The 17,243-nt window shown below is 39.3% G+C and overlaps 1 protein-coding gene across 24 annotated transcripts in view; it reads left to right on the forward strand.

Moving 5' to 3' along the window:
* Positions 1-17,243, forward strand: part of RAPGEF2 (Rap guanine nucleotide exchange factor 2) — a 326,588-nt gene that overhangs the window by 124,972 nt on the left and 184,373 nt on the right. For 23 of the 24 annotated variants that reach the window (XM_065597906.1, XM_065597907.1, XM_065597913.1 and 20 more), the window contains one exon: positions 13,479-13,562. In XM_065597906.1, coding sequence (XP_065453978.1) covers positions 13,479-13,562 — 84 coding nt within the window. Of the gene's footprint in view, positions 1-13,110; positions 13,129-13,478; positions 13,563-17,243 lie in introns of those variants that run through there. The other variant, XM_065597915.1, reaches the window with a different exon arrangement.

A 17,243-nucleotide genomic window follows, 5' to 3' on the forward strand; every position in this document is an offset into this window, starting at 1 on the left:
TGTTCTAAGATTAGATCCAAATGCTCTCGTTCTGTAGCTGTGATATCACAGAATGACCTCGTCTGGGGTGCTGCAACTCAGTGAAACCCGCTACTGGGTCTTTACAGGATTCCGGGTTTTTTTTGTTTTTTAAGTAGGGCCAGGTCCCTAGCCCTTTTACAATATGTGGCATAGTGTCTTTGCAGCTGCCAAAATCTTCCCTTTTCCTTCTGCATGCAGCCTCTGGGTCCACTGAAATGAAATTGTGGATGCCCTGCATATGTGTAGATCCTAATTAGCTGGAGAGAGGGATGGCAGGGAGGAAGGTATGAAGTAACTTAAAAGGCCCATGGAGTGCTACTAGCTGACAGCCCCAAAATGTAGCTGTTGACAAATAGTAAGAGAAGCAATCATTGGATGTTTCATATCTGTGTGCAGACCCCAGTAACCCCTGGAGAAGGATGGCGTTTGGGAGAAGGAAGCATGCTTAAAGACCTATTCACAGATCTTGCTCCCTAACTGCTGTCCTCTCCAATTCTCATAAGCAAAATCTAATTGAAATAAAGATTTTACATAGAATCAAAATTAATATAGTTTAATATATTTTGGAACTTGTGTATTAAAACATTTTGAAAAGTAGCTGAGGACACATAGCAGCTGTTCTTAAAAACAAAAACAAAAAACCCTAGCTATTTCATTGTAGCTATAGGACTGTGTGATATCCATGAATCCTGTGCAATGAGAGGTGAGGCAAAGGATTTAGAAGGTTCTTGGGGATGAGTGTGGAGAACTTATTTGTATGTGCTCCGCTGAGTGATTCTTTGGATCCTACAGTAGAGCAGCCAGTAGCACCTCCAGCACCCCTTCTTGCCAGCCTGAGTGTCTTCAGGATTGGTCAATAGGGCAGAGGCAGCATATGCAAGAGAGTGGGGCTAATGAAGGAGCTCCTCCATCTATGCATAGTCTGACATAGCTATGGCGTGGGAGGTGGATGCATACAAGGAATAATGTGGCCCTTAGTGTTTGTGGTGACTCTTAGCCTGGACAGGGTACTCTAAATAGACATGACTCTTTTTAAACTTACATTTCAAATTTAATGCTTTGTTAATTAACATTTAATAGTCCAGACTTATACTGTGCACCATTTACATACTGGGGAAAGGTCTGGGATGTTTGAGAGAAGTCAAAATTTCCATGCTTGATATTTTAGGTTCCCAGTATAATTATTTCCTCTTGTTTTCTTTGACACTTCGCTCTACTCTTACTCTAAACTTATTTTTTCCGAACATTGTGTGTGTCTTCATGGAGGCTTTGGAAATATTTCAGAATTTACTGTCCTTAATGCTCAGTGAAGATCCTTGATTTCAGAGTTAGTAACAGATTTCCTCTTAACTCCTGTTTTTCCAAGGCTACAGAAGACATTTTGCAAATGATTGATTAAAAGCCCTCTAAATAAACATCATGCTTAGGATTAAGTCTGTTTTGAAACTTTTGCCTGGATCAGCATACTGATTTTCAGATAGACCTCTTCAGGAAATATATATTCATTCTCCTTGTGCTTCTATAGGCTTCTGTGAAAATCATCCAACAAGATATTTAATAATGCAGAGAGTCATTGCAGGACGGCTGGTTTATTGCTTTTTTGCTCTCCTGAAGGTGTATTATACCTTCTGATAGCCAGACAGCTGGCAAAGTTGTACTGGGATCCTGCCAAGTCTGCACTGCAGTAAATCAGGATTTCATGTTTATATCTTTTATTGGGAGGGCATTTGCCATGGGGAGCTTCTTAGCCACTATCTGCCATTAGGACAAATACATTCAAGGACTTGATAGTTGATTCTGCATAGATAATATTATTGAATAAAAACTTAATAGTATAGAGAATTCATTGCAGTACAATGAGTTCTACTAGATTTTTTTACATTATTGTTTTAGACGTGCTTTGTGAGCCTTTTGTCAAATTGAAATTAAGGCTTCTACAAGAATTATAGGTTGCACCTTCTTTTTTCCGATAAATGTTTGACTAAAGACAGTAATATTTTATTGTTGCAGCAGTGCTGGGAATAACAGGTAGTTTTAGACAAATAATGCCTGGACATAGGACTTACTAAGTAGGAGGACTGTGTCCATAAAATCTGTATGTAGGATTATGTAATCATATACCACTTCCATCACAGTTTTGCCAGTAAATTAGCATGGAATTTTGTTAAGAAAAGAGTCTGCTGCTTTTTCTTCCTGAATTTCTATCTGTAATCTCAAGTGCTATATAATTGCTGAACATTTTAATATCAATCTTATGCAATGTTAGGTCATTTATGCAGGGAAACGTGGCTGCTCATTGCCTATAGACAGGTATGAAAAAGCTTGTTCACTAATTGTTAAAAACAGACTTAGGTACTTGTAAAACAGCTTATATATCTCTGTAGAGGCTTACTTTTTATATTACAAAATCTGTTTTATGCTGTTCTTACAGTAAGAATTTTTGGTGCTATTTTTGGTGATTAGAAAAAGATAGAAGAATACTGTCGAGATCTTTCAGAGAAAGATGCATTGGTTATGTGTGCAGAAATCTACAAAGAAATTATTTCTTGAAGTGTTGACCTAGTGTTTTGTATGTCCTGTGTTTACATTTTTAGATACCAAGAGCCAAATTTTGCCAAATTTCATCTCATTTAATCAGCGAGTCACAACTGTGGACATCAGTTTAAACAGAAATGCCACTTAAAAATCACAAGTTTAGTGATAGCTAGGAACGCCTTTTTTTGTTGCCCATTTTACTTAAGAGAAGGCCTTCTGATGTTTGCGATCTTTCTATATTGTTAAATTTGGTATAAGGTTGACAGATAAGGAAAAATATACAACAGCAATATAATTATTTGGTTAATATACATCAAGTTAAAATATTCAGGTATTTGCGGTAGGGAGAGGACAGGTAGGGTTGTAGCTGACACGTGGACCATCAGTTGTACCTTCAGTACATATTGCTTTGTTTGGGATGTACCTTATTCTTTAAACACTGCTTACATATAGCAACAGGAGCTCGAGTGTGGTGATGTGGCAGATATCCGATGGCCAATTATTATTTATAAGTTAGTTGACAGACCAGTTGCAAACATGAACAACTCACCTTCTTATTGCAGATAATGTGCCAGAGATCAAACAACTCAGGTAAGATGGTAGCTGAGTACCTGGGAAAATATTGAAAAATGTGGAAGTTTTTTTGCAATGCAACATCACCAATCACTTCAAGGGAAACATTTAATACTATAGTAGTGGCTTACATAAACAAAGGAGGGCCCCAAAACAGCTGTCTACACACAGATATTGACTATAATGAGATGGGCAAGGAAAAAGCGGTTATCTTCAGAACTACATGTGTGAGGAAAACCCAAACACATGAGAGATGAATCTGAAGAAACTAACACCCTCAAAGTATGGGTTTATAGAATAAGCTCTCCTTTAATTTCATCATGTAATGTCTGATACTTGACACTGGAAAGGTGTTTCTCATTTCTAATATGTCAACTTCTCTCCTATGGCTTGGACTAATTCTCTCCCATCTTTTCTGCTTATTCAGAATAGATGTTGGAACACAAGTAGTCTTTTTTCTTATTTTCCAAACATCTCTCAACAAAGAGGAGTCTGGGTATACATATCCCAGTCCATATAACTGAGGAGCAACTTCAATTGTCTTGAACCTGTTCTGAGGTGTGGTTTACACACAATGTATTTATTGGTATCACTGTTTGGGGTGTGTGTGTGGGGGGGTAGTTAAACCAATAAATCTTCCAATGCAAAGCACTGGGATAACTGCAGTCGCACAAAAGTAGAGTTGTACTGCTTTAACTATAACTCTATGGTTAAGAGGTACAATTTTGGTGTGTGGGCAAACCTTTAGATTGTTGGAAGCATAGTGATTTCCTGAGGGTTCCACGTTTCCTGCCAGAGTCAAGGAAAATGCATTTCTCTAGGCTCTTGCTGCCCTTGTAACCTTGGCAAGTCGGAAATGGGTTAGGAAATGCAAGACCACCTCTTAAAGTTTAGACTGATTCTCTCAGTGTCTTCTGGAAGTTATAGGTATGCTATTTAGTTGATGGTCTTTATGGAGCCTGGGTTATGAAACTTGAAGGGAAAGTAAATCTCTTTAAGCCTTCTCCCTCCCCTTCAGGGTAGAGATTCTCAAGTTTACAATCCAGGGCGTGAATACATGAAAGCACTCTGCTGATTTGATTTCCATCAGACTAAGGATATGATCATGCAGGCATTTATGAATGTATTTAACTTTACACACACATTATCTCAGTTAAACCAATGGAAAAACTCACATGCATAAAGTTAAACATGTGCTTAAGTGTTTGCAAGATTGGGTCCTAAATATTTTATCTTCAGTTCTACTACACTACTGACCTAACTCTTAATCCATTATTACAACGATTGTATTTATATTGATGCTATTTGTGACAGGAGTGGAGAATCAAATATTTAAGTGGGCCATTTAAATCTATGGCACTATTTTAACAGAGAAAAAGAAATTTTAGGCCATGTTCAGGAAAGTCTTGCTAAAGAATACACACATAATTTGTTGAGTTCTACAAGGTACTGAGTAGTACCTTAATTTCCAGTGACTTCCCAGGGATTGAGGGTATTCGGCAGTTTGTTCGGTCCAGAACCTTGAAGGTCAAGGCTTGGTTATAATTTTGAATCACTCTGGCTCAAAAACTATAGTATTTAGTGTCCTGGCTATCACCCAGGTGAGGCGAGTATTTCTAATGAAGGCATGCATATCCAAATAACAAATCCAAATAATTTTACAGATGGCGCTAAAACTATTTTATGTGAGCCATTGTCTACAGTCCCTGGCCTTAATGTGGCATGCCCAAGGAAAACATGCATGAATGCTGTGTGTGTTGATTGGGTTTATAATAAAAGTTAAAATGTTGTATGGGTTCTCTTTCAGAAACCTGAAATTATGACGTACTTTGCTAAATAGAAACCCACCTTGAACCTTAACAGTTATGTTGAACCTAGTCAATTGAAAAATGTTTAAAGTCGTTTCAGGTACCATATCTGTCCCAGAGATTGTGGGGTTACAAGGTGGAAGTTGTAGCTATTGCATCACTTGGGCAAGCAACTCGTGATGTAAAGAAAATACATGTTTTTCAATTAAACACAGGACAATATAATATTAAAATCAGATACTCTCACAGCAGAATTTTTAATCTTTCAGCTTGATCAGCTTGGCTGTCTGAATACTACAAGCTCAATGGGAGAGTCTGCAACTTCCTTGAATCACAGCAATGTGATAAGTGGAGCTTATGAGCTCAGCCAGTACAGCCATATGTGGGAAGAGCTTTATAAACTCTACCAGACCTTTGAATTTTATGAATATCTCTGTATCTGGGAGAGCATTCATATATTAGAAAATGTATTGTGAAGAAGTCCCGAAAAAAGCATCTGACCTTATCAGCAATTAGAAGTGTGCTTTTGATGTCATCAGGGACTGTTCAATAAAAAGAAACTTAGTTTCCAAACAGTTATTTGCGTGACAACTTTACAAAGTCATGTCTCAAAGTTCCATGTTTCAGAAATGACTTGTCTGATTTATCTCAAGTTTTGCAGGTGGAAAAAAAAATTCCCTCTAGCTACAGACCTCATATTCAAGTAAAAAGGACTTATTTGAGAAAGTTGGAGAGGGAACCATAGTCATGCATCTAATGGAAAGCAGGTTAGAACCCTGACTCTGGAGTTCCTTTTACAAGTCCATAATTCCTGTAAATCAAGGGCTTGCATACACTGTGGCAAGGTGAATCTAAATGTTTCAGCAAGTCCCTGGTGTCTGCAGTGTTGTGATACAATAGAATGGAAATTCCACAATAGCTTAATTTAAAATAAAATATCACTTTATTGGCTATAAAGCATGAATTAAATCAGCATAATAGCAGTTTTGTGTTTTTATGTTAAACTCAATTTTACACAGTTACAACATTGCATTCAGAATGCTGCAGATTTTTATCAATACCTAGTCTGCATTGTAGAAGTTGTAATGGGAAGCTGGTGCTTTTGGCAGCTTGCACCTTTTGCATTTGAACATATAGGAGGCATTTTGCAATCATGGGATAAGCGCAAAAAAACCCAACCAAACAAACAAACAAAAAAAAACCAACCCAACAAAAAAAATCACCTGTCTTGGGATTTATCCTGCTTTGAGCAGGGGGGTTGTACTAGATGATCTCCTGAGGTCCCTTCCAACCCTGATATTCTATGATTCTAAAACATTAGCTTGATATTTCTAAGTTTGGGGGTTATTTGCTTCCCAGGTCCATACCCATTCTTCTCCGACTGTTAGGACCACTCTATGCACCAAAGTTTGGTTGGCGAAACTTGCCATATTTTGGCACATCCTTGCCTGCATCCACATTTGATTTTGACTCTTATCAATAAAACCCTGACTTCCTGTTGGTCAAAATAAACCAGCTCACAGAATGACAGGCACCCCCCCCCTTTATTGACACTGTTCCACCAGCAGAATGCCTCTGTGGACTTTCAATTATCCGTATTGGTAAAAACTGTCCACTGTGGTAGTTGAAAGTTCCATAAATACAGAAGAATCTGGAGCCCTCTTCTTAAAACAAACATGCAGGTGTCATTTCCAGCTGGTGATGTATCAAACAATTCCACCTCCTGAATTCATGTTACATGGAGTAAGAGAGAAGTGAGTGGTTTTTGAAAAAAAACAAAAACAGCATATGTCAAACACTTGTTCCTTTCTGTAATATTAGTCTCATCTTTTGTCTTTAAGCAATGTCACAATCTGAAGAACTATCTCCTTGTTGCCATATATTAATTGAGGTCAGTGGACTTTCTAACATCAGATTGACTGAAAGGTTAACCTATTACTGGACTCCACATAATTTACCTCAAGAAGCTCCCTGTAGTGCAGGGGTGGGCAAACTACGGCCTGTGGGCCGATCCGGCCTGACAGGGCTTTGGATCTGGCCTGCGGGATTGCCACCCCCGTGGCACTGTGGCGCTAAGGCAGGCTCCCTGCCTGCCCTGGCCCTGCGCCATTCCCGGAAGTGGTCGGCACCATGTCACCGCGGCCCCTGGGAACGGGGAACCGCAGCCAAGGGGAGCTTCTGGGGAGGTACCCGCAGGCGAGGGCAGCGCACGGAGCTCTCTGAGCTCCTCTCGCCCCCAGGGGCCGTAGGGATGTGGTACCGGCCACTTCCACCCCAGTAAGCCGGGCCGGAGCCCACACTCTGAACCCCTTCTGCACCCCTCCTTCACCCCAACCCCCTGCTCTGAGCCCCCATCGCACCCCTTCTGCACCCCAACCTCCTGTCCTGAGCCCCCTACCGCCCCCAGCGAGCCCCCTTCTGCACCCAACCCCCTGCCTCACCCTGCACCCCTCCTGCATCCCAACCCTTGCCTGAGCCTCCACTGCACTCCGCACCCCTCCCTGCACCCCAATCCCCTGCCCTGAGTACCCTCCCACACTCTGCACCCCCTCCTGTACCCCAACCCCTTCCCCTGAGCCCCTTCCTGCACACCGCACCCCAAGCCCCTGCCCCAGCACTACATTCACAGCCCTGCATGCAATTTCCCCACCTAGACATGGCCCTTGGGCCAAAAAGTTTGCCCACGCCTGCTGTAGTGGATACTTTTGGAAAGGCCACCAGTATCCATTCCGCCTCAGCTAACTCCACATTAATGGGTGCTTACAGGCAAAAAGGGGCTTGTAAATGGTCTTCCTTGTAATTTGCTCTGATCACCTGACCAAAGTGGTTTTTCTGCAGAAACTGTAATGGCTCCCCTAACTGTGAACTGACTGGACAAGCACTACACTTACCACCCCATATACTCAATCTGTGGCTGTGGAAGCCACCGAAGCTACCCATGCTCCAGAATTTTACATCCGCATCTAAGCTCTTGTTTTTAAAAAAATGTAGCCATTGTGGTTGCAAAGAGAACCTACCAAATATGAACAGTGTAAACTGGTGGAGTACTACTATCTGCCTGATGCATCACAGAACAATAGCTCTGAGAAGTCTGAACTGCCCTATTCATCTCAGTGAGGTGATTAGTGATGCAGGTATCAGTGACGCTGTTAACTATTTTAGTGCTGATAATTTAACCATTAGCTAATGTGCTTATCCTACAAACTCAAACTGCCTATTGGGTTACCAGAAGCCCAACATGTCTTACCCAACTGCCAAAATCTCCAGCTTCCTCCTAATAACTTCCTAATGCAAATAAGCTTTTACAATACAAAATTCTATGTTATGTTGAAAATTAAAAAGGAAGTAGTAGCATAAAATAAACTGGATTTAGTATCACATTAAATAAGGATATACTATAGTGATTATATTCATTTTCATATTCATTAACCTAATTTTTAAAATTTACCTGAAGCTGCTGCAGAATCTCCAGTCTTATGCACAAAAGTGCTGCAGAATGCAAGGTGTCTTGCCGCAGAAGTAGGGTCAAGCTTAATACAAAATACATGGGACCTTGATTGTGCACCTACATTAGAGGATAATAGTATTTGCAGAATGATTTCTTTTAGTAATTGCAGATTTTCGTGGTCGTCTTTATCTAGATGACTTAGTCTAAACAATCTTTTAATGCAAAGAACAACTACTGGTACATATTGTGTGTTTCAGCATTTGCTCATTGTTCTGTGCCTTACTACTGAATTTCAGCTGTGTAACTCAGGAATACCTCAGCTGAAGTCAATGTAAAACTAGCGTGAATGAGATCGGAATTAGACGGTCCATAAGAAAGAATGCCTGGTTTAGTATGTGTTTAAAAAAATATATATATATATATTCTCTTTTCACCTGGACCTTATTATATCACCTACTTGTGTAATCTAAGTAACATCTGATGAGAATTGGTTTGGGGAACTAGAGGATTCTTTGCTGGTTTGTGGTCTGAATAAGCTGCTTTTTTCAGCTGTAGATGAATTACTGAAAAACTTCATTTCCAAATAGCATTGTTAAAAGCTTTTTCCTTGCTTTGGGCCTGATCCTGCAAGGTGCTGCGCACCTCCTGTCGGGTCAGTTGTGGGTGCTCAGTGTATTGCAGGAGTGGGCTATTAATGCACACACCTCGGTGTCAGAGAGCTTAACTTACAAATGCATTGTCTTGTTGTGCCCATTTTAGTGCTGCTTTCAAACCTGTGTCTGCACAATACTGTACTTTTATCATAATACTGTAATATTAGAGTTTCTGCAATAATGATCTGTTACTTCAAAGACTGTATTTAACCACAAACAATAGCTTTTAGTATTCCCAAAAGCTTATCGTTCCCTAAATGCCTGGAAAACATTCCCTGTAATATTATTGAATATAGTTGTTGTGTAACTTATAATAGTGCATCAACAGCTTTTAAGGGAGAGATGCATGTCCTCCACATGCTATAGGACTGGTTTTGATCCTCTTCTCCCATGCACTCCTTTTTGCCAAAAAGAAACTAATCTACAAGAGATTTTACAAATAAGATTTTATGCCAGGTTAGCCAGGTTAGATTTTTTTTTTTTTCCTGGAGACTAGAAGGTATGTTTGGGAGAGATGGTAGGCAAAATTTTGTTGTTAATCTGTTGTCTGGTTATAACTAAAAAATGGCTTGGTCTAAATACTCCAAATCAGTTTTAAACAGTTCGTATTGATGAGACCTGATTGCTTTGGCTGTTTTCATAGGTTCATAGGGTGCAATTATCTATTTTCATAGATTCATAGGGTGCAATTATGGTGCAATTAAGTCTGCAGTAGCCAGATGTGAGCTTCTTGCATCATGCATAACTGCCAGTCGTGCCATAAGAAATCCAGAAGAGCTGTTGCACCATGCAGAATTCCTAAGTTTTTATTATTATTATTATTATTATTATTCTAGGAAGCCCACAATTTGTGGATGTGGATTTCCTAAGGCAAGTGTGGAGTGGGGTGGGCTGGAGGCGGGGGGCTGTGATTGCAGAGTTCCTAGAGTATACATGGTCTAGTGAGAATGTGACTGTAGAATGTGACTCCAGAAGTGGGTAATGAGAAGGCTGCCCACTGGTTTGCACCCCACATGTTGAGAAATTATTAATGTTAAGACGCAGCAGGGAGCAAGAGTAAAGGAGGGGATGGAGATGCTCTGCTCCTTTCCCTCCCTTCTGCTGCTTTCTGGCTGTCCAGACCTCATCACTTCTCCAACACAATTAAAGTGGAGCTTCTCACCTACTATGCTGAGTCCAAGGGAAGCACCATTTCAAAAGGCTGTGGAGCTGGCTCTATAGCCTCTTGAACAGAGCTACCAGGAGCACAGTACTGTGCTAGTGGGGATTTGGGGTGAAGGGGAGCAATCCTATCCCACCCAACAGCCAAGAACTTCCCTCCATAACTCTGACCAGCAGGTTCCTTACCCAGCACCCCTACTCACCACTTACTTCTCATAATGCCATAATGTCTCACCCACATCCAAAATCAGCAATTGTAATTAAAGAAAAAATCAGTTTAGATTCTGTTAAACCTCATAGAGGCAATGTTGGAAGGGAGGAAGGAGTGATGGGTGTAGGGGAAATGGGTGGAGAGGAGAGAAAGCAAAGAGAAAATCAGATGTCTCAAATGTTGATTATATGGCAAAATTTGCCATGTCTCAGAGTGATTGTTCCTGAAACTTTGACCTATTTATGCATCAATTCTTTTATGGTTTTCTTTTGCTTGGTAATTCAATATTCTTAAGTGGTGCCACAAACCATCACAAAGAAGATAATGTTGAGCAGTACCAAAAATATAGCTGTGAAATAGTATCAAGTCTAGTGTATTCCAGCTTTAGATAAGTTTAGGGTGCAGATTGCACAAGTCACCAATAACAGGTTATTTACTCATTGTCTACATAACATTTATTATAGGAAGTGAGGTTGGTGGTCACAGAAAGAGTGACATGAAAGACTTTCCTTAAAATTCAAATAAATCCAAGCATAGTTTTCTATATATTTATATAAATAAAAACCAGAATACCCCTTGGATATAAAAAACAGTTCCCCGGTGTTGACATACTTACAACCTTGTGCATACTAGTAACAGTAAAGATAATTTTTCTTCTACGTGGAGATCACCATAAGAGTGCTTGTTAGTACTCTGCAGTGAAGACATACACAGAGACTTTAATTTGTGTTGCTTCTGGGCAGTTCAGGGCCCAAGATATTTGAAATATCCCTATCCTGATTTATAATCAAATAATTTAGTTTGACTTTCAGCTTTTCCTTTTCAGAAACTGTCATTTCAATGTGCAACGTGAGCTCTTCTTTCCACTGCTTCCATTTCTGAGAAGTTCTTAATCTTAAAACAGAAATTCCAAGTCCTATTTTCATATTTTGCTGTGTCTGCCATCATAGATCAGTTTGTGTACTTGCAAACTTCCTCTACTCCACCATGCCAGCTGTTCTTAGTTCATGCTCATGTTTCTTTCCCTCAGTTCATGCTCATGTTTCTGTATTTCTCTACAGTCTGTCTCTAATTCAGCTTTTCAGTCAGATTAAAGCTTTCTTTATTTTTCCTAATTTGTTTTCAGTTTTATTCAAACTTCTGTTGCCACCATTTCTCAGTGCCTATTCATATCAGTAAAAAAAGAGAATAGAGATCCTTGACAACATGCCTGGGGAAGAAAACACCAGTTTGTTTCTGGTATGCAAGGAACAGTAAGCACGACATGTTGCCATTGACACGCATCTTATTTTCTGTTCTTATGTCCTGTGATGATGCTCTAATTTGCCCCCATTTGGAATTTGTCTTCCAGGATAAGTTATCGTAGCATGTAGTTTCCCATGTCACAATAGTGTGGCCCATTTGGTGAGAATAAGAAAACTATTTTTGGCCACATGGCCATCTCAATCAATTAGTCTGTATTTGGTCATTGACGGAAATGAGATTGTGATCTATTTGTTAATCATCCAGATATCTGATGTCTCTTGATTGGCAAACGGTTCCATTTTTAAGTCTGCAAGAGTGACTTATTTCTATCATGGTTATATGTTCAGGGAAGAATTGAAAGAGAATTAACTTCCTAAGTATGAATGTTAATAATCTGCCATTTATATGCTCTTCTAGTCATTTCTAGCCATTTTTCTGATTGTTGCTTTTTTTCTGTCTCACATCATCCTCTCTTTTTAAAAATTACTACACACATTTCTACAGCGCTCATCACTGTGGAAATGCGGGAATCTTTTTTGAGGACATTGTCACATATATACTTGCAGCTTTGCTTTCTAAAATGAGAAATGTGCAGCTAGCTGTAAATAGCTTACTTAGCTTAAATATTGGATTTTAATAACTATGCTGTCACCTTTTGTTAAGATACGTGGGCTAAGCTTGCTTGAAGTTTGAACAAGCTAATTGTTGCTAAAAACTTGAGGCTTGTAATTAAAAGAATGAAGTGGGAAGTGCTATAGAATGATTAATTCTACATCCTTAAGAGTGTACCCCAGTAATTTTGTGTTTTTGATGAAAATGTTATGTACGTATATTGACTGGGTAACAAGCAGTAGGAGTGGTGAAAACTGAAGAAGCAAAAAATGAATGGTCACAGCCTAACCTACACCGATTAAGGTGTCACAAACTAGTTGCTTTCTAATGTGGTTATTCCCTGTGAATCTTTAGAAACGAGTTTAATCCCCATGTAGGTGTCACCTACAGACTTGTTTCTTGGAGGTTCTGAGGGCAATGAAGAGGTGGTTGTGTTGTACAGGAGGGAAGGCCAACTGAGATATAAGCTGGGTCAGGATGACTGAGAGAAGCAAATTGCAACTTGTTCCTCCTTTCCTGCTAGTAACTAATCACTATCACTTGTCCTGATCTCCAAAAAAAAAATAAGCTGCCTTTCCCTGCTGCCTTCCCCCTTCCCCCATGCTAGAAAGAAGCATGGAACAGCCGCACAAAGTAGCACCAGATGCACAGGCAGCCCAGAATTGTTTGGTGTGGGTGGGCTGACAAATGAGTGAAGGTGCTCTTGGAATGTGAGCCCTCTGTCTGCGCTGTGGGTTGGCAAGACAGAGCCATGAAGCGAGTAAATCTTTTTTTTTGGACAAGGGGATTGGAAGGAGGGATGGTCCAGAAATGGGGAAGGAGCTCATGTTGAAGGCAAGGGGCTCTGTCCTCCAACAAGGGGTAAGAGAATGCAAAGCAATATTACTAAGCTTTACTATGTTTTTGATCTTTTATAATCAGGTTCAGTATTATTATATTGGGCTGCTGTGATTGTGTGCTGTGGGCCACAAGTCGGTGAATGTTGTAATTTAAAAAATACTATTAAGTAATTCAAGGTGTTCTGGTGATGTATGTGTTTTTAGGAGGAAATTAGAATAGTTTAAGGAATTTTGATGTAAATGATTAAACAGTAGCTTTCCTTCAGAGTTTGCTATGCATTTTTGGCTTCTGGTTTTGTGATGCTCTTCCTAACAGATTTTTGCAATTTCTACCTAAATTATGCTTCTCATCATTTCTCTTCTTTATTCCAGCCCTGATGATATTGGCTCCTGTTGGTACATCCTGCTGTCTGGTTCAGTATTCATCAAAGAGTCTATGTTTCTTCCAAGGAGCAGGTATGTCAATTTAAATATCTTTATATTTTAAAGGAACACTATGAAATGGAATGCTAGTCAGTTTTTTAAAAAGTAGTCAGGTTATACCTTTAGTATTTCTTGTCATTTTCTGTAGTTATACAATCTTATTTTCTCATCTTTCTAAATATCTCTCTTCTGTTTGAGTGAAAGACCCACACAGAGGGGGAAATTGACTATACACCAAAGTGCTGTTAAATGTACAAAAATAAACAAGTTGGAAAACAGAAAAAAAAAATTGATGGTGGTGCACTCAAAGCCACAGCTGGAATTGGGAGACATATTATTCTAGGCATATGTCGAACAGATACAAAGATGCAGTCCTTGCCTTGAAGAGCTTACAGTCTAACAAGAAAAGTGGCATAGAAAGTATGTGTAACTGACACTTATTAATCATTTTGTGTCCATTTAAGTAAAAACATTTTGAGTTGATACATAGTTGAAATCTGTATTTATTATTTCTGGTAGCACAATAGTCACTGTGCCAAACAGAGAGAAAGTCACAGTCCCTATCACTAAGAGTTTGGCCTGAGAGTCAAAAATAGGAGAAGGGGTACAGCAAAAATGTATCGGTTAAGGTTGTGATTAACATGTTTTGATGTTTTTACTAATGCAATTTATTTTACATTAGAAATATAACATTTTCCGTTGCCCTTCTGTCTTACTAATATTACATGACTAATTTCTTGTAGTTGTCATAGATTTGAGTTGTCAGGAGAGGTTTGAATGTTGTTGGGCTTTCACCCAGCTCTCAAAGGGTATTCAAAGCTTAAGGTATAGTGTGGAAGAAAATATACAGATGGATTGCCAAAGTTGGGATCCCTGGGGGCGGGCAGCAAAGTTCTATAAGTACCAAGGGCTGGTGTAACAGGTCTTGAAAGGCAAGGTTAAACTTAAACTTGATGTGGTTGGGATAAGAAGAACAGTCAAAATGACAGGCAAGATGATGATAGGAAGAGGAAGTTTTGTCGGTGTCAGGGTGGGCAGAAAGGAGTAAGAGTAATCAAGATGGTAGGTAGATGAGAGCTTCAACAAGAGTCTTAGGTGTATGGACAAAAAGAGAAAGTCAGGACTTGCATAACTTGTGTATGAAGAAACAACAAGATTTGGAAATAGGCTGACTCTGACAAGGGAGAGGGAGGAGTCAAAGTTATGAGGTTATGAGCCTGTTAGAGAGTAGTGGTGAATAGTGGTAAATATATTGAGATATACCTATCTCATAGAACTGGAAGGGACCTTGAAAGGTCATTGAGTCCAGTCCACTGCCTTCACTAGCAGGACCAAGTACTGTCCCTGACAGATTCCCCCCCCCCCCATCCCTACATGGCCCCCTCAAGGATTGAATTCACAATCCTTGGGGTTAGCAGGCCAATGCTCAAACCACTGAGCTATCCCTCCCCCTGAGGTAGAGAATGGGGACAGGTGGCAAGGAGTTTGGAGGAAAAATGAGTTCACTTTCAGTTAACAGTGAGACACTAACAAGGAGATATGGTTGAGATGTGGGATTGGCTAGATGGCCACTGGCTAGGAGAAGATTTGAGAGTCATCAGTGTAGAGATCATAATTAAAGCAACATGAATGAGTAGATCATCCAGAGAGAGAGAGAGAGAAGAGGAGGGGGCTAGGACAAAGCCCTGTAATAACCCACAGTAAGTGTAGCAGAAATGGTTAGGACCTTCTTGGAAGAGACTGAAGGAACAGCCAGAGATAGAATGAAGAGAGAATGGTGTCATGAAACCCAAAGCAGGACAAGTTACCAAGCAGGAGGGAGTGATTTTAAGTGTTCATTATTTTCTCTGTGATTGGGAGGAGTTGCCTCCTTAACAAACAGTGTATGTTTTTGCTGCTGCTCTCTGACCGCAAATACAAAAGGGTAGGGTTCTGCAAGTTCCCATCAGGACACAAATCTCAAAGGGAATTGGGCTCAAAATTAGTGTCTCTCTGTATAGTTATCATTGATCTTGCATCCAGAGAAATGGGTAACAACTCCTTCAAGACCCTATCAGGTAAACACATAATTTGGGAGTAATTTAGTGTATCCTAAAGCTATTACTATTCCTCTCTCTCTCTCTCTTCTCCCCCCCCCCCCCCCCGAAAAGAGCAATTTATTTAAAATTAATAGCAGCTCTTAAATGTAAAGCCCCCTCACTGAATACTGGAAATGTAGACTGACAATTTGGGTTAACTTGCTGCATTTCAATTTGATAATGCAGCACATGCTGGCACAGCATCGATATCAGGACCTTGCAAAATCCCTAAATAGTTGTCAGGTGAGCTAAGGTCAGACTTTCATCCTCTAACTTGGTTTTATGGGTTGGGCAGATTCTTCACGTTACTTAAACATATTTTAGTGATTTCAGATTCCTTCCCCCTTTTGTTTCCCCTTCCTAAAGACTCCTTAATCTTACATACTCAGAGATTAGTTTCTGGTGTGGTGGGTCACGACTGAAACCAGTTACACTACATTTTCATCAACCAAATCTTTGTTTCAGGTGATGGCTTGGCAGTGTTTGGTCACATACAATGGTTTCCCGGCTCCTCCTCCTTCGTTTTCCCCACTTTAAATAGCTTTTGGAAAGGTTTTAACTGCAGTAGACTTTGTTATCAGCACCCAAACCAACTGTATTTTGAGCCACTCTTAAATAAATTAATTGCATTCATTTCAAATCAGGGTGGATTTGATTTAAATCAAATTGATTTAAATCATAATTTAAGTCACTAGTCAGGAAGACTCGATTTATTCATGGATTTCTACATAAAAGTGCATTCTTGATGTTGGTTGTTATAACCTTAATACATATTCTTCACAACTCGGAGATGGATGTAGGTTTCATTTTTAGAAGGTACACTCTATACATTTTTAAAGTGCTTCATTTTGCAAACTTTTCAGATTAGTTTTACAGTTATAGCAGAAAATGAATGATTGTTTATTTCATGTTCCAAAGGTAATTGAAGCAGATATTTATGAAGTCATTGGGAGGTGAACTATCTCCAATTCAACAGGTTAATCATTAATATTTGGAGGATTTTCTTGCCTTGCTGTATTAGGAGGAGAACATCACCAGATAGACATTTAAATTATAGTTTTAGTTAAGTAAAACCATGTTATGTATTCTGGATTTTTTTCTTCAGTAGCAAACTTTTAACAAAATGAGCACATATATGAATTTTTGAATTTAGTTAAACATTCACGTTTTTTAAAATAGGTTTGTTTTTGTTTGTTTTTGTTAAAATTGTTTTTAAATAAAATAATTAAATGAAATATTAAAAAAAATATCGACTTTGTCAGCCAGGTCAACATGAGAAACTTAAAATATTGGCTTCTGTGGCTAACTCAGTCGTCTTCACCTTCATTTTCCTGTTTTGTTTATAATCTGGAAAAGAAAAACAAGCTTTTTTCAGGTCCCAAACAATTTCTCAATTTGAAATTAATTAGCCCAAAGGAAGAAAATATTCTTTCTACACTGGCAGAAGAAGCTACTGCTGTTAAAAGTGAGATTATCACTTCAACAGTGTCTGAATCCAAGCGCTTAAGTGACTTCCACCAGTTCACTGATGTAACAATTGTTTCTGTAAGGAAGACATTCCCTTCTTCTATTGTTACACAAGCACATACAACATGATTACTGTGGACATTACTCCACCCATCAAGACTCAGGTTAA

Source organism: Chrysemys picta, chromosome 5 (genome assembly GCF_011386835.1).
Source record: "Chrysemys picta bellii isolate R12L10 chromosome 5, ASM1138683v2, whole genome shotgun sequence".
Classification (NCBI taxonomy): domain Eukaryota; kingdom Metazoa; phylum Chordata; order Testudines; family Emydidae; genus Chrysemys; species Chrysemys picta.